General features: G+C 44.3%; 1 protein-coding gene across 22 annotated transcripts in view; it reads left to right on the top strand.

Moving 5' to 3' along the window:
* The window catches only part of PAX2 (paired box 2), a 100579-nt gene that overhangs the window by 67995 nt on the left and 7601 nt on the right, over positions 1-24983 (top strand). For 9 of the 22 annotated variants that reach the window (XM_030486490.1, XM_030486489.1, XM_030486487.1 and 6 more), the window contains 4 exons: positions 2977-3152; positions 4966-5092; positions 17602-17811; positions 21571-21672. In XM_030486490.1, the coding sequence (XP_030342350.1) occupies positions 2977-3152; positions 4966-5092; positions 17602-17811; positions 21571-21672 (615 nt within the window). Of the gene's footprint in view, positions 1-2976; positions 3153-4965; positions 5093-6709; positions 6803-17601; positions 17812-21378; positions 21673-24983 lie in introns of those variants that run through there. The other 13 variants (XM_030486496.1, XM_030486493.1, XM_030486495.1 and 10 more) reach the window with 6 other exon arrangements.

The following is a 24983-nucleotide window of genomic DNA, read 5'->3' as shown; positions in this document are numbered from 1 at the left end:
TCTCTCGCAAATTTAGAGTGACAGATTTGTCAAGATCTGAAGGGCCCCTGAATAAATGAAGGAAAAGAGACTCCTACAGCGGCTTGGGAAAGCTGTGGTTTCAGCTTCTTCACACAAAGGCATGGCCTGTGCACACCCAGGAGACACACGTGCACAGGGCTTTGCAGGCAGACAGGAATTGCAAACACATGTGCATGTATGCACTAACCTGTGTAACCACCCAGGGCAAGGCAGTGGGGTAAAATCCAGTTTAATGACAATCAACGGAAGTTTGACGGGATAAGTGAACACCCGTCCACCCACACCAAACACCACGCACAGTGTAGAGCTGCCATTCTGGAAAATCAAATATAGCCTAAACCAGTCACCGCGGACAAATGGCTGCTCAGGCATGTACGCTGCTGCAGAACCTAAAGAATACGATAATAATCATCTACTGCAAAAATACCCATGTGTATTAGCATCGTGGTGTGCACAGTCATGCACACTGACTGACACACATGGAAAAATCCTCAAAGGCAAAGAGCTTCACAGGCTGCAGACAGGTTGAAACAAGAGCTGATTCAGAAACACTTGGGTTTTTTTCCCAAGCCTGGACCCAGTTGTTCTGTGCCAGCTTTCTGCAGGGAGGACCAGAGGGAAACTCCTACTGGAACTGGGAGCACGAGCCTTGAGCTACCCTAGTCCTTCTGAAAACCACTCCCTGCAGTAACGGCCCAGTCCATCTAAAACACAAAAACTGCACTGACACACATAGTTTGCAGTCCACCAAGCCTGGTCTTTGCTTTGTTTTCTCTTAGTTGAATCTGTTATGAACTCCAGCTTTCAGGAACTTGAGAATTTTCCCTCATGCAAATAAGCCTGAGGAGAGGACAGAATGCCAGGGATCAGTGCCAGTGGACAGCCCTGCTCCGGCTGGTGGAAAAGAAAGAGAGAAGAGGCTGCTTGAGGGAAGGCTGCTGGCTGGGACAAATCAATATGTAATATTTTCTATGGTCTTGCAAGTGGTACTGTACTACGTTACTGTATATAATGTACTATTGATTATATCATATCGTATAATCACCTATAAATGGATATATCTCATAGCCAGAAGGCAGCAGACTCAGTTATAACTCTGGGCCACCAGTCAGGCATTACTGTGCCAGGAAAATACCCCTTGGCACCATGTCACAAGCTAAAAGATGAAGCAGCAGAGTGGCATGGTTCTGGCCGTTGCATAGTGAATGCCACTCCAGGCTCCTGGGAGCATCATCTGCCCATGAGCACCTCGCAATTGCATGAAGGAGGGAAAAGATCTATGCAGGTCCTTCAACCCCTGTCTTGGCAGACAGCAAGTTCCTGAGATTCACAGACTGGAAGCCACCAAGGAAGGCTGAAGTATGAGGAATAATAGTGGAAAAGCAGGCAGGTGATCGCGGCGCCAGAGTGAGAACCTGATCTTAGGTTAGAAAAGGTGATAAGACAGTCAGACTTGTGTCTGATGAAGCACAGTAGGTAGAGATTCAGCATGGAGGGTATGGAGGTATATCAGCATGGATGAGACGGGATTATAACCAGTCTCACCAAAGTTAGGCTGAGAGGTGACAGCAGAAAGATACTCAGCACAGTTGGAGAAGATTATAATGAGCAGACTTGCCTCAGATGAGATGAAGGGTTATGACAAAAGAAGATTCACTTCAGCTGGGACAGGAGGTTATAACAGCCAGACTCACCTTGGATGTGACAGATGCTAATAGCAGGAGACTCACTCACTTCAGATAAAAAGGGGTTATAACCGAGACAAATGCACCTCATTTGAGGTGGGGGATAACAGGGGAAAACAAAACAAACCAAACCAAACCCAGGTGGGTGATAAGATGGTTTATCACAGGGAAAGATTCACTTTGGATGGGGCAGAGCATTTATAATGGACTCACCTGGGAGGAGATAAGTGGGCTGTAAGAGACATGGTGTAGCACAATAGAGAGAGACACCTGGAACATGGCAGGAGGCACTGCACTGAAATTGGATTGTCAGAGGGCTGTTGCAGGGACAGAGATTCACTTCTGGCAAGGCTTCTACCAGAAAAAAGCTTTTTTCCTAGTAAGAACAAAGGAATGCCAGGAAGGCCAATTCCCACTGAGTAGGACTAGATTTTGTAATACAATAACTCAGTTTGGATAAGAAGGGGAACTGACAGAGACAAAGATTCAATCTAATTTTGGAGGGAGTTTTATAACAGAGATATGTGTTGTGATAAATCGAGAGCTACACGTAGGAGAATGGGACAGAGATCATAACAGAAACCAACATATGCTGGATGGGACAGACACTCCACAGAGAGAGACCTGTCTCTGATGAAATGCAGAGTCAGAAACAGGATTATTCCTGTTACCCAAGGGGGATGAGAGAATGAGATGATCCCCCTTAAGCCCCAGGTTCCCTGTTACCTGGGCTATGAGACAAGATCAGACAAGAAGGAAATTATAAGAGAGATGTAACTTCTATAGGGACTGGGGAGCTACAACAGAGACTGACTCCCTTCCAAGCTGTAAGAGAACCCCCTTTCAATTCCAGGCTTCCTCAGCCTTCTCCAGTACGGGTCCACCCTCAGCACTCTGGTTTCTCTGTGAGCTGCCTCTCCAGTAGCCTTCTAGCGATGCTAATCGCTGTGCTTTGCTCCCATTTTATGCTCAGCAATGGAGATTTGGCAATTTTTAACACAGAAAATCACTGGAACCAAAACTTATCTCTGAGCTGAGCTCCATTCTCCACAGCCTCACTCATCCTGAGCCCAAGGGAGCAGCCCGGCTGCCCCAGCAGACAAGAGGGGGGCTTCCCTCGGGTCCCTGCAGCCTCCTCTTCCCACAGGAGTGGCACAGCTTCCTGCGTGGAGGTGGAGGGCCCACTCTTTCCCGCTCTGTCCTTGTCCTGCATCCCTTTCTGATCCAAGCCAGGGTGGTGCTAACTCCCTGTTTTCTCTGTGCCCTGCAGATGTATCCGAGGGCTCAGTTCCCAACGGAGATTCCCAGAGCAGCGTGGACAGTTTGCGGAAGCACCTTCGAGGCGACACTTTCACCCAGCAGCAGCTGGAAGCTTTAGATCGAGTTTTTGAGCGTCCTTCTTACCCTGACGTCTTTCAAACATCAGAACACATCAAATCTGAGCAGGTGAGGGCCTAGCCTGGTATGGGGACCCACAGGCACCCATAGGATGATGGCAGGGAGATTCCCTCACCAAAATCACTCTCCCCCTCTTCGCTCCTTGTTCTCACCCTGACCTGTTATTGCACGTACTTCACATTTACATTTTACAGCACCTTCTAGTTATAAATGTATCACTGTGCTGATGCATGTGAACTTGCATCTCCTCTTGTGAACTTGCCATATATGTGCACACTGTGCTCTCCCTAAATCCCTATGTCTACCTTTCCCTCTGCGCACACACTTGGAGGTGTGCAGGTGTGTTCTTGCCATGACCATGCAAACGCTGTCATGCATGTTCACCAGCACACAGCCCTACTTGGAGACTCCTGCACTCTCACATCGCACCGGGGACCAGCAAGCCACAGGGTCGGGCTTTAACGGAGCATTTTCCTTTATGGCCCAAAGCTGAGACTTGATCCCACCTCCAACCTAGTTTTCTGCACTTCTGCAGCTCTGCCCCCCTTTCCCTTACTCCCCCACTCCCCTGGCCTTTTATCCCAAAAGCTGTTTGTCTTAATAAAATGAAAATCAAAAGTCTTCTTAAACCGCCCCAAGCCATAAACCAACAAAGGAAGAGAAGGAGAGGCTGGCTGTGGACTCCCTTCATCCCAGAGTCCCTGGGTTTATTACAATGAATAACCTTTATTTACTTTCATTAGACTATTAAGCACCAGCACAGTCATTTTTCCCCCTGAAACTCTGAGCAGGGCCCATAAAGCAAATCCGAAGCCTAATTGAGTTCATTTTAATTTCTCTCCGATCACAGCGAATTACTCTGGTGATAAATCAGGGGGCAGGCTCACCCCCAGTAGAAGGCCTAATTTGCAGCTAATTACAAAACTGATTTCTACAGGAAGATCAATACAAGAAGGAATTGGAAATGACTAGGCAGTCCTAGCCAAGCAGGGACAGGGGCGGGGAGGGGGCAACGTGTGGGGAGCCTGCTGGAGGAGGGGGAGATGTCGGAGGGGGCTGGGGAAGCGCATGGAAAAAAAGGGAGCAGAAAGAGCAGAAAATCAGTTTTAATTTAACGTAATATTAATCAGAGCAACTTTTCCTGCTGTTTTGTAGCCTTCACGGTCTCCCCAGCTCCCGCGTCTGGTCCGGAGGCTGCCACAATAAAAAGGCAATTACCAGAGCCTTTCGGACAGGACACCCTTTCAGATTCAATGGCTCTCCCCCTCCCACCCTTCTGTTAGCCATGTGGCTCCCCCCTCCCCAATTTCATACCCCAATGCACAGAGTGACAGAGGCAGGGGATGAGGCTTCTTTGTTTGTTTTTAAAGAGCTAGGACAGAGGTAGCAGTGGAGGGGAGGCAGACAACTCCACAGACAGCCTGGCTACAATGGGCCAGCACTGGCGGCTTCCTAGAGCCCGCCTGCCCCAGTCATGTCACTGCAGTCCTTGTCACCAGGGCAAACACTTCCTGGCTCAGCCAAGAGGAGGGGACATGGATTTCCCTTTTCTTCTCCCCTGGACTGGCACAGGCAGCCATCCCCATCCCCACAACACTGAATGAGGGCTCGGTCATCCCGCAGATAACCAGCCGCATCGCTCACTCCTGTTCCCCTTCACAGCGGCATGCAGGCGGGTGGGATAGTTCATCCCAGGAGCCCCTGCAACACTCTTGTCACTTCAACTTCTCTGTTTGCTCCTCCTCCTCCTCTTCCATCTGTGCAGGGGTTTGCATCTCTCCTCTTCCTCCCTCCCATCTGTACACCCTTCCCATTCTCCCGGTGCATCAATAGCGAGCTGTCTTTCTCCTCTCTTCCCCAGGGTAATGAGTACTCCCTCCCAGCTCTGACCCCTGGTCTCGATGAAGTCAAATCAAGTCTATCCACCTCTGCTAACCCAGACCTGGGGACAAATGTGTCAGGACCCCAGACGTACCCTGTGGTGACCGGTAAGCTGCCTGACCAAACAGCAGAACCAAGCTTTTTATTTATTTCCCTCATCACCATTAGCTTCTGCTTTTTCTGCTAATGCAAGATATCCCTCTGTGGCAAACATGGAAAGAGACAGAAAGACTGTGGAGGACGTAAGGGCTCAAGAGAAGCTTGACATTCAGAGTATTGGCAGTTTCGGGTACACCCAGAGGTGTGACCCTAAGACAGGCAAACCCAGGCATGCATTGGGAACTTGTATGCCCAGATGGGGCTTAGGGATGGATGTTGGTGGAGGACAGATATGTCCAAATAAGCACTGTGAATTTTTCCTTTGTGTCTGAGAACAAGAGGGTCATGGCTTGCTCATGACCTAAACTTGGTTTGGGGAGAAATAATAATTTAAGTTTTATTCAGCATTGGCATTTGGAAGGGGCATTTGCAAACTAAATACTGAGGTCTGCTGAACGGTGACTGCTAAACTCCCTTAAGCTCATGAGTCTCTCATCCCCCTTATACCCTAGGGGATGTTATAAATAAGGGGTATACAAATTACTTTTGCCAACAGCAGCCACCAAAAAAAACTTGTTCACAGCCTTCCCCCCTTCCCTTCCATGTGGGGACATGAAACTCAGGTGTGCCTGGGAGAGTAGGAAATGAGAGCAAGTGCATGACAGCAGAGGAATCGGGATACATAGAAGGAGAAAGCAATTTCTGCAGAAGCTGCTCCACAGAAGCTTCCTCTATGCTGGTGTCACATGCAAGACCTGGGCAGCACAAGGTTGTCCTGGGGCCATGGGGCATGCCATCCTGGTACAGACATTAGACTGCCTGCCCTGTGCATGTTTACAGCTGTGAGCAGACATTCTGGTGCCACAGCCCTTCTTCTCCGGCTTTAGTTGCCACTGGTCCTTGCTCACACAGCTACCACAGACTTGCACGTCTCCTGGGCAGCTAAAGCAGCTGGCAAGGCCTGAGTGACTTGCCTCTGTTTGGTATACCCCCATTTCCCTACAGCTGCTGTGGCCCTTTTGCAAACCTCATGTTTTATGTTGACAAATAACTCATGACGAAGAGGTGTAAGTCCTGTTAGCAAGGGAAGGAGCTGTTGCCTCTTGGCCAAAAAGGTGTTCTCTGACGGCAAAGAATCAAGAGCGCTGGAGTTTGTATCTCAATTTTTTCTTGCAGAAACCCCAGCTAATAGCCCCTCTGGTCAAAGCAGTTCATGGCCAAGGCAGGTAGTTATTCACTGTTCAACAAATACTTAGCAAAGGCATATTGTTGCATGCAACTTTTGGCTACCAGGAACTTTGGGACCAGGCATCAGTAACAGTTACCCCAAATACAGAGAAGATCTGGTGTGTGGTCTGCAAAATGTCATGGAGAACCATGGGGAGGCGAACTGCATATTTAGGGAGTGTCCAGAAAGCCTGACATCCCCAGGCTTTTTTCATAACTTTTCCTACTATCAGACTTGATCCAGGATCCTTGTAGTCATGCAGTTTCTTAGCCAACCAGAAGAAAATGACTCAGCTGTGACAAAATTGTTCCACCTTCCTTTGTATTTGCATTTGCATATGCAAGACAAAACTCAGCTGGTGCCCATCTACTATTTAGCAGATCTGCATCTCTTACAGGAAATACTTTATGGCCTGTGGAGGGCAAAGCCGGTAGGAGAGCAGTACTATCCTTCCTTCACGGTAGGCAGATCACCATAGCTGGATGTGAAGGTGAGGTGCCTAAAATCAGAGTTTAAGATTCAGAGAGGCATTAAAATAATTCTTTTTAGTCCTTCTGCCTAAATGTAGATGGTGCATTCTGTTAATAATAGGAGCAGAATTCCTGAAGGCTTGGGACACTGCACAAGCTTTGGACATGACTCTCACAAGGGGACAGCAGGAGAGAGATTTGGCCTCACAGAAGAGGCTGTGGGCTGAGACAGAAAATTTTCTTCATGTCCCGCCACCCTGTGCCTTTCCCACTCTGTTTCCTGCAACACTCCCAGCTCAGCTCAAGAACATCCCCATCTGATCCATCTGGATCCAAGAGTGAGAAAAGTTCATTTCAGACCCAGCTTGACATTCCCAGGTGGCAACTTAGCACTAACATCTCAATCTGTATGCGACATTTCAATCAGCGCAGAGTAACAAAAGCAGAACTATTAGCGCTGGGAGCTGTTCACTGGTGGTAATGATGGGGAAACTCAGAAACTGGAAATGGAAAGGGGAAAAAAAACCCTCAACACCCTGAAAGGCAGCAGGGGAAGAGGGGCAGAGATTTTTTCCTCTACACTTAGGCCAGGATCCAATGTTTGGATTAATGGTGCCATTACCCAAGAAAGGACTTCAGATAATGCTCATTCTTAAAATGTTTTTGCTGGCAATTAAATGGTTGCAGTTATTGATCTTTATTGATCTGATGTCCTCAATTTGCATAATCTATTAAAGATGAATGATTCATGATATGTTTGCTGTAGGGCTGGGCAATGCTTCCAGGACCAGAGAGCTGAGGAACTCTGTGCTGCCTCCTGATCTACCCCAGCCAGGAAATTCAGGAAGAGGCTGGGAGCATGCAGATTTCTTTGCTACCACCCAGATCCCTCTCCCAAGAAGCGATATTGGAGTAATAGCTAGTACTGAATTGCTGACTGCCTGTTCTGCTGCTATAGTATCATTTTTGAAATGCCGCTTTGCTCTTGTCCCAGGGCAGTCTGTGAACCCAGGTGATACCTGAAACAAATGTGAAACAAGTCATGCGGAGTACAAACTCCGTGTGCAGCCACTTCAGGATGTAAATTTAGCCTCAGTCTAGAAGAAAGTCTTCCCAGCTCAGTCTTCCCAGACAGAAAAAAAGTATCACTAGCTCTTTCCAAACCAAAGCTGTCTGGCACTGGATTCTTGCCCTCTCTGAAGCCTTCAGAGAAAGTCCTCCTCCCTCTGGCTCATGACTAGCTTTCCTCGGCAAGCTCTTTCAGCTTACACCATTCTGAGAATACCCCCCATCCAAAAGCCATCAAAACCTCAACAACACGTAACTCCCTAAAATCTTGGAATGCAGTGAGATCGTTACGTACAGATGTTGCTGAAATCCCTTTGTCTGTGAGCTTCCTAGAATTGACGAGCTAGAAATGCTGCAAAACAGGCAGCTACCTCTCCAGGCTGCAGGAAGGCCTTCCTCAAAGTCCTGGGCATCTATTCAACACAGAGATAGCCCACGCTTACATACAGCACAGCCTTGCCTAGTGCTGCCAATATCAAACACTCCCTTTCAGATGATTATTGTAATGCACCTTAGATGGTCTATTTATTACTCGTGCCTCCTAAAGCAAGTAAACAAAAACATTTGCTTATTATGGAGCAGACAAGTCATCCTTCTTTCTCCCCATTAAGTGTCTTCAAAGAATTCCCATGAACAAGCTGACACTTAGGGGCTAGCTGGGCACTAGGCTGGGAAGCATGCTCCCGCTGTGCTTCATACAGAACAATGTACAAATTTTCAACTTCCTTGTGAAGTATCAAAGAGAGAAAGCTCTTAAGAGCTGCCTGAGAGCACCACCTCACTTCTTCCTTCACACACAGGACCAGCTACATCTTATCTTGATGTTGCATGGCCATCATATCTAGATTGGTGTAGATCCTTGACAGTTTCTTGGACAGCATCTTTGGACACCAATCAGATTTCCTAGAAGCAAAAATCCAAGCTTGAACATTCCAAGATAAGGCGAGTACATGCAGATGAACACCAAGACAAGAACTCTGCTGTTCAGAGATGTTCTTCTTCAATTACGTCTATTGAAGGCAAACAGCCCAGGCGTGAATATAAATCTGTACAGGGCTAAGTAAACGCAGAAGACTTCAACAGCCTTCTTTTTATTCAGCCGTTTCCACAGATCTTTGAGTTTGGAAGGTAGTCAGTAGCTAACGCCCGAGAGGTGAGTGGAGGAGAACCTTAAGATTTTGACACTGGCAACAGGAGTACTCTAAAAGCACAAGGTTGTTCACAGAAGCTTTGAATCCTTTCAGAACAAAGGTTAAGATCCTTCTATAAGCACCATCAGAAGTCACATATTTTGGATAGGCATGCACACAATAAGTGAGTTGTCTTCAAACCAGGTTCTGAGTTCCAGGGATTTAGATTAAAAGTTTGGAAGCAGAGTCCTTTCCAACTCAATTATCTAGCCCAGAAGTTGCTCAACAGAGAGCAACTATGGGAAATAAAACACAATGGACTTTTAATGTATGGTTTGAAACTCGCTTATTAACAGACTACTAAAGGGGAGGATATACCTACTAGATGGATCATAAAATTACAAAAAGGTAAAGAAAAACTTCCCTTAATTGAATCCTAGCACTTTTAACTAAACAGACCTTGTCTGCCAGCCCACTACAGTCACTGAGATGTACGAAGAGAAGGTAAAAGACAAGTCCGAGAAACACAGGGCAAACAAAGCACTTCAGGAACTTCCACCATTGACTGAAATGGGAGTAGGTGTCTCCTTCTCTTCCTGTGAGGAGGTTTCTGAGTGCTTCTGTGCTATGGTTAGCACCTATTAACAGGAATAGGTTACTTTTAAAATCACCACCAGCCACCAAAACAGTTACCATGTCCTGTATAGAAAACGTTTCCTTCCTTCTGAGAAACAAATTTTTCCCTAAAGCAACAAATATCATCCAGGGTGAGAAGTCTTGATGACAACTCACAATGCATCAAAAAAAATCATCAAGAAAGAACAAACCCCATTGATCTCACTTTCCCCCAGACCTCCCCTCTCTGGCATCAGGTCAGATTTTTTGCAGTTTAAGTTAATTTTTTTAATTCATACATGAATGCATGCAAAAAAAAAAAAAAAAAAAATCAGAATTACTGACAAAAAAGGCTACTTTATGTATGAAAGACATACAAAAATAGTACTTAAACAGCATCGGCTTTCTACGAAAGTTGCGATGCTATGCATGGGGAGATCACTGGCTCCAGACCTGGATCCAAAGTCTTCCTGAAATGATAAACAATCGTTGGAGAACTCCAGCCTCTTGCAAGGTGAAAAGATATTATTTCCTTCGTTTCAGCTTTGTGAGTGAACTGAAGAGAATTTTGTTCAGTTCAATAACCAGGTCATTCAAAACTAAGAAACAAACTAGGATTTGAAAAAGCAGGAGCATTTGTTTCCTCTGTCAGTAGTGAATTAAGCTTGGTGTGAAAGGATGAGATCTATTAGTTCTAAAATCAGGTTTTGAAATCAGTTAAAATTCCTCCTTATATATACCCTTTCCTTCATTCGATAAGTCATTTTTAAAGCAAAACCTGCTTAGAAAAGCTTGCTTTTTCTGTTCCAGTATGTTTAGGAAGTCACGGAACTTGTGGTCATTTTATTTAATTAGCATGAATAATTACAAATCCTGTTTTAAATTTAATTCTAATTTCCATCCAAATATAACTTGACACAGCTCAGAAGTAAAAAGTTAATAATCTAATAAAATAATAATAATTTAGACTCATCGTTCACTATTTTCTCATATTATAATACGTAAAGACAAATTATATTAAGCAACATAATTGCTTGAATAAATGTGCACAGATGCAGTTCATCTACTTAGCATGAACTGAAATAACCACGTTCAGTGTAAATTTTGTATTTGTCAAAATATTTGTTACCACCCATAAAATTCAACCTTTTAGAAAACAGCCTCACACAGCAAATGTAAACCAAGTTGATCCAGCTTGCTGTTTTAAATCATGATTAAAATTGACCATTACATTTAATTGTACTTATATCATTATGCTGAGAGGGGGAGCATTTCCTTCCCCTTTTATTTGTTTGTACTGGTGAAAATTCCCTGTCTCACTCCAATCTACTTTAGCCTCCGACACCAGTGAGCAATGGCCCTGGTCAGGGCTTGACTGAGCTGGCTTATGAAAACCTCTTTAACAAACTGCTAGGGGCCCCAGATTGGCTTTGGTGATGGCAAACCCTGCAGATGCAGACCTGCAGCTGCCAGCAGTCCATCAGCCTGTTGGGCACATCTCTGGATGCCCCAGTGCTGTGAAAATGGAACATGATAATAGTTCTTGTGGCTGCTACAAGGTTGTTACTGTCCTGCCTCATCAAAATGAAGGAGGTTGTTTTCTGTAAGCAAGCCTCTCCTCTATTTAAGATGAGGAACTGGCAAAAGCAGAAGTCCGCAAGACCTCCAAATTTCATTAACTGTTTCCCATCTCTAAGAAGAGATAATATCTTCTTATCTAGTCGTGGAATTTGGAAAGGCAAAAGGTGTTACTGCTCTTCCCCAGGACCAAATGGCTGAGGGTGATAGATGGTCAGATGAATGATCTCTGGAACAAACAGGAATAGCGGGGGGGAAAGGAATCACATAAACTATTTCCATGCATCCAGTGGAAGTTTCACTGATAATAACTTTATGGTGCTGAAGAAGGCAGTTTGCAGGCTTCAAAGGCACATTGAAGTGAGGGACCCAGAAACGGATGGGCCTGAAAGAAATAATGTCTTCGCCTTCCTTAAATTAGCATTTAAGTGAACAATAGCAGTGAATTACAATAATGTCATGTAATGACAATAGCAGTGAATTGGCATTCCCAGTCTGATTTCCCTCAGCACGGGGACAGGATTGCAGGCTGCCACACACTATGCTGCCAGACAAAAGGGACTTCTTTAGAGAAAATAACTTTATCATCTTCCCAACAATTCAGTTTTTGCCATTTCTTTTGAGGCTAAATGAGGAATCCAGTGAGTATGGCTGTGATGAAAATTTTTGTGATGTAGAATTTTGCCCACTGACAGCGAAGACTGTGCTTTATATTTGAGCTAAGGAGCACCTGTCAGCAGACGTTAATAACTTTTGATCTCCATCAGCTATACTGGATTTAACCAGGCCAGCTGCTTGTACCACTGAAATTGCCCACTGCAGCCTTTCAGAGAAATGGAGCCCTTGTGGCAATCTTCGGCCCTTCTTTGTAGGTTTAGGGTTACTGTGGGCTAACTGGAAAGATTTATCCTACCTTATGATCAGTAGAATATCATTGTGATGAATCCTTGGAAATATACCTGTAATGAGGACTGTGTGAAAAACTAATGTGTTCTAACTACATTTCCCAGCATATATTTCAAAAGCAGCTTCTTTAAGAGGTAACATTCAAATCCCAACCCACCAAGGAATAAGCATATGCTACAGTTTAAGGCAGGAAGTAGTTGCCCAACCTGATGCGCTGGGGCTCAAGAAAGGGGACAACAATATGAACTCCACTGAACCTCTCTGTTTGCCAACTGCACAAGTTGCACATCCCCAACCCCCCGACTTTAAAGCATATCTTTCTTCATCAGTTCCATTGCAAACAAATGTACTTAGAGCCACTTGAAGCTGACTTTAGTGGAGTCTCCAGTGATTAACACTAACAGCACTCAACTAGCCTCAAAGAATGAGCCCAGATCACAGGTCTACTGGAAGCCCCATGTTTTCCTCTGCACAAAGAGTATAAAGTTTTTCTCTACAAAGTAACACACAGAGTTAGCAGGTCAGTTTACTTGGAGAGCAGCAGTTAAGATAGATCTGATCTAAAGTTAGGTCAGACACAAAATCTAGATTTATAAAATTCAGTTTTCTAAAAAATGGGGCAAATAAATAGATTTCAAAACTTGCCATCAAAGATGTTGCAACTCTCAGTTTTAACTCTCAGGGGAAAGCAATCCAAGGTTGTTTCTTTAAACATGTACTTCAACAACCCACAAGTAGAGTACTGAGCTAAGAATGTGGATGGATATGTGCAGAAACAGAAAATAAACCTGAACATGCAAGATTCATTCTCCAGTCAGCAGGAATACAAAGAAAAGACAAGAAAGGTACGACGAGAAGCAGATTAGTCTTTATAGACTTTTCAGTTCCAGCAAAGGTCTGTTACGATCACAGAGAAAGGAAAAAAAAAAATAGGATGATCTTTATCTTCAGTGCAACTTGCATAATGCTCTTGCAAAAGAAAAGCTAGAAAACTAAGAAAGCAGAGAAAAAGTGGTTCTTCTGACATGACAGAAAGCAAAAGTGAAAGATATGCTGCGTTGGTCCATGGTCGTGGTCTTTTGCATGACTTCTAGGATTTGAGACAAGATTCTCATGTGGGATAAAGCGATGTGGCTCCACTGGCTCTAGTGTAAACTCACCACTTTATGAATGCTGAGGACCCAGTCCCATTCTGTTTGCCCTAAGGAAACTTTTCTAGGGAACGGAGAATGCCAATATGGAAAAAGATGTTTCAATGGTGGGTACAAGCACAGGGTTCAAAACACCTGAGATAAGACTCAGCTTTGGCACAGGGTTCCTATGCAAACATAGGTATGTCTTCTCTGGGTTCAGTTCCTCATGTATAAAACAGTGATCCTTAAGGTATGCTGTAAGGATAAGCATTCTAAAGAGTGAGGCGCTGGGGCATGCAAATATTTGATAGCTACACCAGGAAAAGATGAAGAACACTAACCATTGTCAAGATGGTGAGCAGTGTTCTTAAGTGGGTGTGTACAAGCCATCCCTTATGCAGGGATGTGCCATCTTGGTATTCTTTGTTTACTGGAAGATGCAGGTTTACTGGATGCAGGTAGCTTATATTCTAGGAAGCCAGCAATGAAAAACAAGCAGCTTATCTAGTCCTGCAACCCCCCTGCTTCCCTTCCCTTCAGCAGCTGAGAGCACCATAAAAGCCGAGGCAAGTCTCTGTAGGAACCCAAAGCTGTGAATCTTCCTCTCAGTCTGTCTGGCCAAAATCCCTTCATTCGCAGGGGGAATTTAGGCCAGAGATCACCAGTTCTAGCTCTCCGCCAGAATAACAGAGGAGAGGGTTAGAAACGAAGGAAAACAGCCATAACTCAGCAAGTACAGTCAGAAAGAGAGGAGTAGGAGATGCAAAAAATACATAGTCCTCTGCTATGTTTCCAGGTATATCCCCACCCTCCTGCCCCTTTCAAATTTCCCCCACCATGACATTGGGTGGTATTTTTTTGTCGCTTATAAACAAGGATATTGTTTGCCACTTAGAAGAAGAAAGGAGCCTGGGATAGGAATAGATTTTTGCTGCTTTGGAAAGGGGTTGCAAACTCATTCCACCCCCGTTCTATTCCAGATTGGTTTTCCAGCCTTAGGAATAAGACACTGACAGATACTCTGGGGTTCCCTGATGCAGCCTTACTGAGGGACACTCCCCAAGACACAGACAAGCCACTACAGCACTGCTCCACAGCTTGCTAGAACTAACAAGACTTGAGATAAGAAGGGGCAAGTTCAAAAGTATGAAAGAATTAGAGAATGGAGAAAAACAGAGGTGAAAACAAAAAAGGTGCAGCTGAAGTTTGAGGTGGTTAAAATGAAAAATGGGACTGTGCCATTCACAGGTGGATAGATAGATCAATCAATTGATCTCATCTACACTGACACACTTTGGAGCTATAATTCACTGCTGGGGCAATTATTCCAACATAGCAGTGGCAGGAGTTATATGGGAGACAGAATTCAGGGGCTTTTAGTCAGGGGAGAGTTGGACAACAAAGGAGTACAAAATGGTAAATGCTATCCGCCAGTAAAGATACATGGGATATAAGTTATGACTGTGCAGTTGCAGAGCACACAGGGAAAGATGGACAGATAGATAAATAGACACATAAAAGTCTGAGTTTTGTTTGTGCAATCATTTGCTGTCTGATCTTATCCTCCCCTCCTCTCCACTACTCTTAGAGGGAAGAGTGTTTAGCATTATTGTGTCCCAGTCTCTTTGCCATGTTACTGTTGACTTCTTTATCCCCCCGCACTGAGTAAGTGGTGCTGCCTCTGGAAGGTGCGAGGAATTTTTCTTCGTAAGCCTTGATGTGTTCAAGAGAGGGCTGGGCTCATCTCCGCCGTGAGCCTGACAGGGGCTTTAACAGCCTCACACCACCGGGACAAATAGCTCCTGGTCCCTTAACCCTTCTCAGCTTTGCAAAGCAAGGCCTAGCACTGTTGTTCCCATTGCAAGGGCTTTAGACAGTCTTTCAGGCTGAAATCCTCTCCGTGGTGGCTGGGCAGAGCGGAAATCCAGGGGCTGGATCAGATTGGCCTCATGCTACAGCAGCTTAAGCAGTCTGTTTTACCAGGGATTATGGTTTCACTTACACAGAGCGCCTGAAAAATGCTGTGGTTTAGGAAGGATTATAGCTGAAAATTCCATGCTTTAAAAGAGAAATAAAGCAGGGGAGGGACTAGGAAACCCAGTGTGCCTGAGGGCTGTGCAAACAGGATTAACCTCTGCCCATAGCACCTCTTGCTTCTGCCCACCCATGCTTCCTGTGTCCATCCCCTTCCCTGCCCTTTCCTCCCCAGCGGCTCCCACACCTTTGCCCTCTTGCAAAACACAGAGAGATGAAAAAGAAGCCTGGAAAATGCCCAGGACCAGAGTATCCCTAGTTTATTTAGCTATGACTGTCAAATGGCTTCCTTGAAAAATATCACTGCACTTGCAGCCCCTGAAAGCCAGGGGAACTTCTGGCCCTCTGCCTGCAGATAGATCCATTCATCCAAATTATCTAGTATCAACATTATTTGGATAAAGGCTTCAGCACTCTCAGGCTGCTGGTGGTGACGCTGCTTGCCTGGCCTGAAGGTAAATCTGTGCACTCCTTGCCATCTGAGACAGCGAATGCAGGAGAAAAATAGCCCTGGGGGTTCTCCATCTACAGAGACCAGCACTGGTACGTGAAGCCTCTCTGGTAGGACTGTAGGACAGTATACAGTTGTAAAAAGCAGAAGCTGGGCACCGACGTGCTGCCTGCTCTGGTGTTTTTAATTAACTGTGCAACAAGAGCCACATACTCCAGCTTCTACTCTCCGTGTCCGCCACAAAAGGTCTTTGCCAAACAGAGCTTCCTATAGCAAAAAGGGAAAAGAAATTACAATCCTTACTTAGCATACCAGAGCCTTCATGTAAGTGAACTAAAGAAAGAGGAACTGTACACCTTTTCGCCAGGACTGATCCTTCCCAGTCATCTGGTCCATGAACATATGTCTCTGCTGCAAAGGCGTCTCAGTGATCAGAGACTTTTGCTGGCCATCCCAGTTAAGAGGTACTTGGAGAAGAACACAGATGGCAAACTATCATTTTTTCCAGGTAGCAAACCTTTGGGAAACAAATGCCTCAGGATAAAGAGCATTCACAGATAGAAACTGCCCAGCCCTTTATTGTCTAGGTGAGCACTGCAGCCTCGCAATAAGGTGCCTAGAGTTAATTAAGCCAGTTCTATATTAATGAAGTCAGATTTATGACCTAATTATATGTCACATTTATATTTCTCTGTATAAATCAAAAACACCAGAACTAACTTATTTCATAAGCCATTGGCAACACTTGTCATCACGGCAGAGAGATGACTTTCCTTTATTCACTGTAATTTGTTTACCTGAGGGTGGATGGTTTGCTAGACAATTTGGCTCGGATCTGATCATATCATCCATACTTCACTTTCAGGTGTTCAAATACAGGACTCTGTAACTGCTGACCCAACCACAGTGGGTGTTCTGGAGTATCCATGCTTTAGGTCTCTGAGCTTTCCAATTCCCAAGCCTCTTACTTGACTGCCAAGTTAGGAGCAGTTGCAAACCTCTATCTATTGTGCCTATTCAAATCTGTACATCAAAAATGGAGGTCCAATGCAAACAACAATATAAATAAGACCTTTTATAAGTCTCACACATTTCCTCTCCTCCATTATATCTCTCTGTCAAGGTATCTGTCTGGCAACACTATACTGTGGGAACAACCAGAGTCAGTACTGACGGCTTTTGTGGTTAAAGCTCCAAAGGGTGCCACTGTGAACAAGATTAATTGATTGATCTGTCTAATTAATTACACAGTCCCAATTTTACTTTAACCACCTCAAACTTCAGCTACACGTTTTTTGTCAAAGCTTTTACGGAGTTTGGGTTGAGAAGCTTTGGCCATTACCCTGAGCATCCTGTTTAACAGATGCTCATAATAACGCTGCTCTCCTGGGGAAGGTTACCCTGGTTGGAAGAGACAAAGCAGTGTAATTCCCTGGGTCAAACTGCGCAAGCGTAGCATCGTCACGCGCCCTCAGCCCACGAGAGAAAACAGCAGGAAAGGGAGCACAGAAGCTTCAGAGCATTCTTCTCCTTCCCAACCCTATGCTTCCTCCTGTCCTCCCTCTCCTGCATGTCCCCTCCCTCACCTCTCCTTTTCCTGCATCCCATTCCTCTCATCTGCCACTGCACTCCATTCTCCTCATCTCCTGCTGCCCCTGCAGAGGCATCCCTGCAGTCAGAGCCTAGCCCCCAGGTGCATATACTGCTGTTGTCTCAGCACTGGCTCCTCTGATCTACTCCTAACCTTTTTATTTTTATTTTGTTTTTTAAATTAATTTCCCTGTAGATTTTAACCACTCCATTTTCATTTACCCATTTTGTTCTTCCTCTCCTCCCTTCCCCACCCTCCTCTTCCTCCCCCTGTTCCCTTTGTCTGTCTGTGTCCATCCCTTACCCTACCACAGAAAACCTCTCCTCTCCCCTCAGTATAAAGCAAGAGCCTCATGGAGCCTCTCTCACCCCTTTCACCCCCACCACGCCGGTCGGCTCTGGGCAGGCTGATCTTCAGCCCTTCCACATGGCCCTTTCAGATGATGCGTCCACGCCTTGCTACAGTGCCTTCCTTCATCATGGTGCCCACTTTGGGCAGTCCAGCAGCCAGCCTCTGATAGCAGGTAACCGGCCTTGGCCACTCAGTGGGGATGCTGCAGGCAAGGGGTTCAGTTTCGTCTGATGGGGAGACCAGCAAATGCTGCAAGCTCTTTGAGTGCAAGTGGGAACCAGAGCAGCCATGTTCCAGTTCTGTGTATGCAGCATGTGTTCTCAGCTCCATGGAGAGTCACAGAAAGATTTCATACCAGTCCTTAATTTTTTAGAATAAAATGGGAAAAGAAGCTGTAACTACTTAGAAAGATGCCCCAGTTGGATGGGTCTGGGACTTACTATAGAAATACTCATACAGCAAAATCCTGTGTTGCCTCAATAGTCATAATGCCCCTGAGTACTGTAGGGTTAGCAAGGGTACTGTGTGCTAGCCTAAGGTAGATGATAGCAGCTTGAATAACCTAGTCAGCTATAGGATTGACAGGAACATTCAGCATGGGTTGTACAAACTACTAAGCTAGATAAATATACCTGCAGTTGGTGAGCACTGTCATAGGTATGTTGTGAGTAGTATTTGAGTCACCTGGTTTGAGAGTGAGAATGTCAGTGTGAGCTGGTGCCTTCACACAGCAGAACAAGCAGTTAAGGAACAGGACGTCACATCTGAATGTCAGGACCAGGAAGAGTGGGTGAGAGACTATAATGCCTTACAGCCAAAGGAATACAGGCCCGGGGTAGGTGGTCTTTATGGGAAGGAGACAAGTGAAGAAACAGGTTGCAGAAGATAGCAGCGCTTAGGAGCAGCAGGCTGGAGGGTAGGGTGGGGAGCAAGGATAGGTTTCAGGTAGGTATTAGGGGAAACTCCTGTGCAAGGTGACCGAAGCAACATTGCTGCAGAAGCTCAGGGGTGGCTTGGAGGAAATGGTGGGTATCATTTTAGGTGACCACTGAGGCTGTTGTCACTCCATTGTCAAAGAATATAATTTGGGCTTTTTCAGAATAGACAAAGTCTCAGTGCAGACCATAGTTCCTAATGCTCAAGAAACACATCTTACCTTTGCCTCCTTCATGGTCCTATATTATTTTTCTCTTTTGACCTAACATCCTCCCTTTGTCTTGTCAGGTGAGATTTGCATTTCTAAATCTCTCTGTAGGAAAGCAGCAGGTAACAGCAGAGAAGACTTTTGTGTTCATAACACCGTCTTGGTCCATTCTTACTGCAGCCAATAAGAGTCTCAGCTGTGGGCACTTCCTAAGCCAAGGAGTCTTATAACAGACTCTCTCCAACAATATAGTTCTCTGGGGATGCAGTCATATGTGACCACCCTCTAGCCTAGAAGGCACTGTGTTTCAGGAGAGGCATCTGCCTTAGGACCCTTATGGAGAATTAGACAAGGGAGAAAGTGTTCAAAAGCTCAAACAATGTCATAGCGATGAAGGTGCTGTTCCTCACGAGGAAGGCTCTTGGAGAGGGGAGAATGGCTGGAGCTGGAAGCATGTTATGAGCAGGATAGGTGCTAGCTTTGCCATAGCCCTGGAGTACAAGAATTTAATAATCCTGTCTACCTGTTGGTAATAACAGGAGGTAATGGAAGGGGCCTATGTATGTATGTATGTATGAGCGTAACAGCATTTTAAGAGTCTCTCTGTGAGACTCATTCATGCTGCTGATACTATACTTGTTTGTTATCTTCCTTTTCAAGATTGGGATTTTGACAGATGATCACTTCCCAATGAATTTTCCACACTGAATTTTGAACATCAGCCTCTGTGTGCTCATGTCTGAATAAAAACACAGGGGCATATGTGCATAGATCGGATAGCAGAGTGAGTGTGCATGTGTTCCCACCTGAACGGAAGTGTCAAAATGAATTAATTTTGCCTGCTGCTACATAATGTTCTCTCTCACTTTTAGTGCCACTGTTTTCTCACTCATCACCTGTTGTTATTTCTCAGGCTAGTCAATAAATGAAACCCAAAGAACATGAATTTTAAGCCTAAAACTTTCTTGGGGAAAAAACCCAACCTATGTCTAGTAGGTGTTAATCATCCAGCTTAACACACAGCTACCAATCACTAAAGAAATGAGGGTAATAAAAGAGTAGAAGAGTGTAGAATATAAAACCCTGAGGCATTATATATTTATTTTTATCAATATTGAGGAGTGGCTGAAAAATGGCTCAGCTGTTGTCTGGTAGTTCTGTCCCATTATTGAAGAGGAGGTGAGACAGGAACATCAGCCACTGATTAGGAACCTCTTCAAGGAGAGAGAATGAACTTGCATTTCTTTTATTCTTGAGCAAATCACCTCAGTAATCTTTAGTCAAGACCTGTGAAAGCAATGAGGTAGTTAGCCTACCTCATCCCAGAGTAACTTCCTCCCTTCACGTTAATGCTCCATGTTGATTAGTTTTTGCTTTGCTGTGTAACTGTTATTTATTTCTGATTGCCCAGCGAAGGTTCATGCTTGTTGCAGGGCCTGCTTTATCAGTTATCATTCATTCTTCCATTAGCAGAGATAAACCAACTCTTACTCTTCTTCCACTGGCATATCCAAGCATGGTACCAGTGACTCTAGTGGTGTTAATACTTAACCTGTCACTTCTAAAGGTGATCACACTACAGCCCTCCAGTTAGAACAGACAGGAAAGACAAAATTTAACAAAGGAACAACAAATGGCACAAACTTCTTGGTGAGCTGCAGGTCACCTAGGGAATGTGAAAGGCTTTGGATGCCTGCAACAGGCTGAGATCTCAGCAGGCAGCATTGGAGGTTGAGTTATAAATCTCTCGGCAGCTGTGGGGGAAAGATTATCTTAATTTATTTAGCCTTTGTTTGTTTGTTTGGTTGGTTGGGTTTGGGTTTGGGGCTTTTTGGGGGTGGGTTGGTTTTTTTTTTTCGTTTTGTTTTGTTTCGGTTTTGGCTTGCAACTCCCAGCAGCTTCTGAGATGATTTTAGTTCATTTAAATGCAATAAGCACTAACAGCAAATGCCCTTCTGGCTGGCCCATTTTCAGGCTAACAAGTCCAAATGAGGAAATGCCTCTGGCATCAACCAAGAAGCCTCCAGCTGCACTTCCTAAGAGATGAAAAATAAACTACAACCATTCACCCAGTCCACACCCCTCTCTACTTTGGTGGAGAAAAGATATCACTTGTACCTGTGATAAAAATGAAGTGGGACTCAAACTAATTTGCATGATTCTATTACAGTATATATTACACTAGCACCGGGAAGGAGTCCAACCAGTATTGATCTAATGCTAAGCACTGTGAAAATGTACTAAGTGTGCCCTTGCACCAAAGAGTTTGCAGCATAAGAAGAAGCACAGAGAGGTGAAGTGACTTGCCTAAAATCATCAGTAGGTGAATGGCAGAGGTGGGAAGAGAGGCAGGCACAGAAAACTCTTGGATCACTTTCCAATGCCTTGCACATTGATCATGCCCTAAAGCAACATCCTACCAGTTTTGGAACTGCATCCACTGCAGATAGACAGGACTTCAGCTACTCTGGCAGAGAATATGCTACCATTCTCTTTGCAGCACAGGGCCATTTTGATTTAGTTAAAATAGATCCAAAATCAACAATGAAACAAATTCCTTTGAGCCACACAAAGTTTTAACATCTGTCCTTACAGCGTGAGATTGAAAGTGCCAAGATCTTCCCCCAGAATTTCCAGTGGATGAACAGCACTTATGCAAGAGAAGGCTGCACAGCACTTGCCTACCAAGCTGCTAGTCATGTGACAGTGGGACAAAAGGTAGTATCAAATCAATGTTGAAAGATCTTATCCCTATTGACCCCCTGTCCTGATTCTTTCCCTTTCCAGGTCGTGATATGGCAAGCACCACCTTGCCTGGCTACCCACCCCATGTTCCCCCAACTGGACAAGGCAGCTACCCAACCTCAACTCTTGCAGGAATGGTTCCTGGTAAGTCAGCCCTCAGACTTCAGTAATGGTGCATACGTGTTTGAACAGTATACTAGCATCGTCATCAGGTGCCTATAACCGTTGCAGCTAACAACACTTTTTGTAACATGCCTCTTTCCCCCTAGTAACTGATTCACTGCTGCTGTGGGCAACTAGCTATCTATAACCTGTGGCAATTAATTGGTAATTAATTAACCTTAGTATTCATTAACTAATGTAATTATTTTCCAACAACCCGTGTAGATTATTACGTACTGTTCATGGCTCAGGATATTCAGCTATCCGCTAACTTAGGGTAACAACTTACCTTCCATTTAAAGCAAAGGCATCGAACTGAAAATCATCAATGGTAACTTAATACCTGCAATTTTTGGAGACCCACTGTCCATAGCTTAAACTACCTAAGAACTCAGCAATGATTAATAGCATTTCAGGAGAAACTAACTATCCACTTTTAACAACCACCCACTTACCCACCTCCTGTTTGTAAGACTGTGCCTCCAATCCAAGAAACTATCTACCTAATCCTACATCTAAAGGCAATCTCTTTCTTTGCTACCCGATTTCTTTGGAGAAGTATCTTCTATTGGCATATGGATTTTCCCTCTGTTTACGGAGAAGAGAGGACTATTTACTGTAGGGCAACTGAAGAGTTTATTACCCCAGGCTCTATTCCCCATTCCTCAGATGACAGTTATCCTCAGCAGACAAATGAAGAGGCAGGATTGTTTCTCAGCCACGGTAGCTCAGAACTTCATCTGCCACTGACTTCTGCTTCTGTTACTGCCATGGGTTGTGAGTCATGATGGCTAATGAGCAGGTACACAGCCCATTCTGCAACCTCTGCTACTGAAGGGATGATTCCAGAACCAAAGCAGCAGAAAGCTGAGGACAGAAAGCTCTTAAATCACTATGATATGATTTGTCAGGGCTCAGGAGTGAAAAGCCTAAACTTAACCCTCATCCAAATCTTAGAACAGCTAGCTAAATGAACATACACTGCAGCAACACAAGTGAAAATATCACTGATAGAAATGGTTGCAGGTTGAAGTCTTAATGTCTTTAAATGACAAATCACTGCTCATATACCATGAAGTACTGGCTAATGCCCATGGTCACATTCCATAACTAACAAGCTACCTACTGCTTATGATCCTAAGGCACAACAAAATCTCAGGCTATGCCGTGAAGATGATGTGATTGATCTCCAGATCAGGAAAAGATAGTAGATTGATCCCTTCCTCACCTCCGCTTTAGTCCCTTGGTATAGCTGACCAGCTCACTGAACTTCTGGGGTAGTGCAGAGTTGGCAAATTTTAAGGCATCTCCTTCTACACTAAATTTTTCGGGTAGATGGTTTGGCTCCAGAATCACAGAAGCAGTAAGACAATATAGATCAGTTTAAAAAACCCACACAGTAACAGTAGGTAGACTTAGTTGTCAATATTTAAGTCAACTATAGGTCAAAACTTAGAGAAGATGGCATATAGAAATTATTAATAACATCAAAGTAGCCGGCTCTTTGAATAGGTACTTCTGAAAAATAGGCTTTTCTCAACTTCTGACTGTTCTCAACTGTTCAGTGACTGCTATGCAAGTTTAACATCCTCATCACAAGGATAATATGAAATCTAAACTGGGACAAAGAATAGAGTATTTCAGCTCCTTGATGTGAAGGCTACTTACTTGTAAGATGGCAGTGTCCCCAAAACCACACAGATGCCCCCAGAAAGAAAACAAACAGGATGATAAAGAAAAAGGTTGATTTATACTTAAAAGAAAAAAAGATTATTCAAGTCAAATGGGTACCTTTAGATTAAATCTGATGTCAACATGCAATTTGAGGAAGTTTTTCCAGTGGCCTACTTGGGCATCCTGCAGTAGTTACTGCATCTTTCCACAAAGCATCAAGTTCTGGCTGTTTCAGTCCTACCCACTGGTCAGACCCAGCCTGGCAGCTCTTCTGTTCCTGTCTTCTAATGTGACTGAAGCCAACAAGCTGGGGAGATAAAGAGGCTTCCTGGGAAGGAACAGAAGACTCGGCTTTAATGGGTCATGCTGCAGATCTCTGTAGCTCGGGGCCACAAGTGAATGTCTGGGGAAGGGTATAGACGTATAGTAAGGTAAGAATAGAGCAAACATGTATTGGTACTTTATCAAAAGATCTCCCAGCCTCCAGTAAGTTGCAGCTCAGAGACTTCCTAAGCCAGACTTAGTATCTTTCTATTTAATTATTAGACACCCTCAATAGGTTTCCCCTCCACAAACTTGAACAGTGTCTCTTGAACCCATTTAAGCCTTTAACATCTGTAGCAACCTATGGCAAGAAGTTCTGTAGCTTAAGTACATATTGTGTGAAAACTACCTCCCTTATTTGTTCTGAACCTGCCACCTGCTAGGCTCACTTCATGCCTCATGGTTTCTGTATTAGAAGACTAAACGTGCCAAGATTTAAATACAGATACCAAGAAATACTGTTAGTAAAGGTTTCCAGAACACGGATTGCACAGAATATAGGCCTCATGAGATCGATCCTCTGTGCTTGCTTGCAACCACTGTTAAGAGTCCAGGTTGAATAGAGAAAACAAATATGATTTTGCCAATGGTTTGTCACATGCCCCCAGGCCAAGAAAGATGAGGGGCCAGTGCTTTAACCACATTGGAAACAAGAAGTCAGCAAGATGACCACTCAGGGAGTATCTCTAAGAAACATACTGACGTGCAAACAAACCTTACTGTCCAGATGTGAGTGAATATGAGAAAGAGCCTCTGTCTTCTCTAGATAAAGCTGCAGAGCTAAAAATAGAACTGGTCAGAAACCAGAATTTCCAACCCATACAAAACTCTGATTCTTTGACATTTGTTTCCATCTTGCATTGGTATGAGGAGTCAGAATCTTGAAATAGTTCAATTTGCAAACATCAGGATGAAACATTTCAATAACATCAACATGTTCTAGATGTCAAGACATATTAAAATAATGAAAGAATTGAAAGGAAATTAAATGAGATGAGAAAGGCAAAATGAAACAAAACAAGAAAGTTGAAACATAATACTTTGTTTCAATTTGCAATCATTTCAGAACTTTTCTTTCCAAAGCTCCATTGAAGCCGACAAGCTTGTGCAAAACATTTTCATTTCGATGAGACAGCATTTTCCACTGGAAGACTGTTTCTGAGAAGACTGTTTGACCAGTGCTAACCAAAACTGCTCTGTTCTATCCGTGACAACCTTTCACTAGACTTCTACTTGTGTAATCTAGAGAAGAGCTTGTCTCCAGTAGCAGCATATCCATGCAACATGGCCAGTCA

The sequence above is a fragment of the Strigops habroptila genome, chromosome 5, assembly GCF_004027225.2.
Source record: "Strigops habroptila isolate Jane chromosome 5, bStrHab1.2.pri, whole genome shotgun sequence".
In the NCBI taxonomy this organism is placed as follows: Eukaryota; Metazoa; Chordata; class Aves; order Psittaciformes; family Psittacidae; genus Strigops; species Strigops habroptila.
Note: the sequence above shows the minus strand (reverse complement) of the source record. Positions and strands in the feature narration are given on the sequence as shown.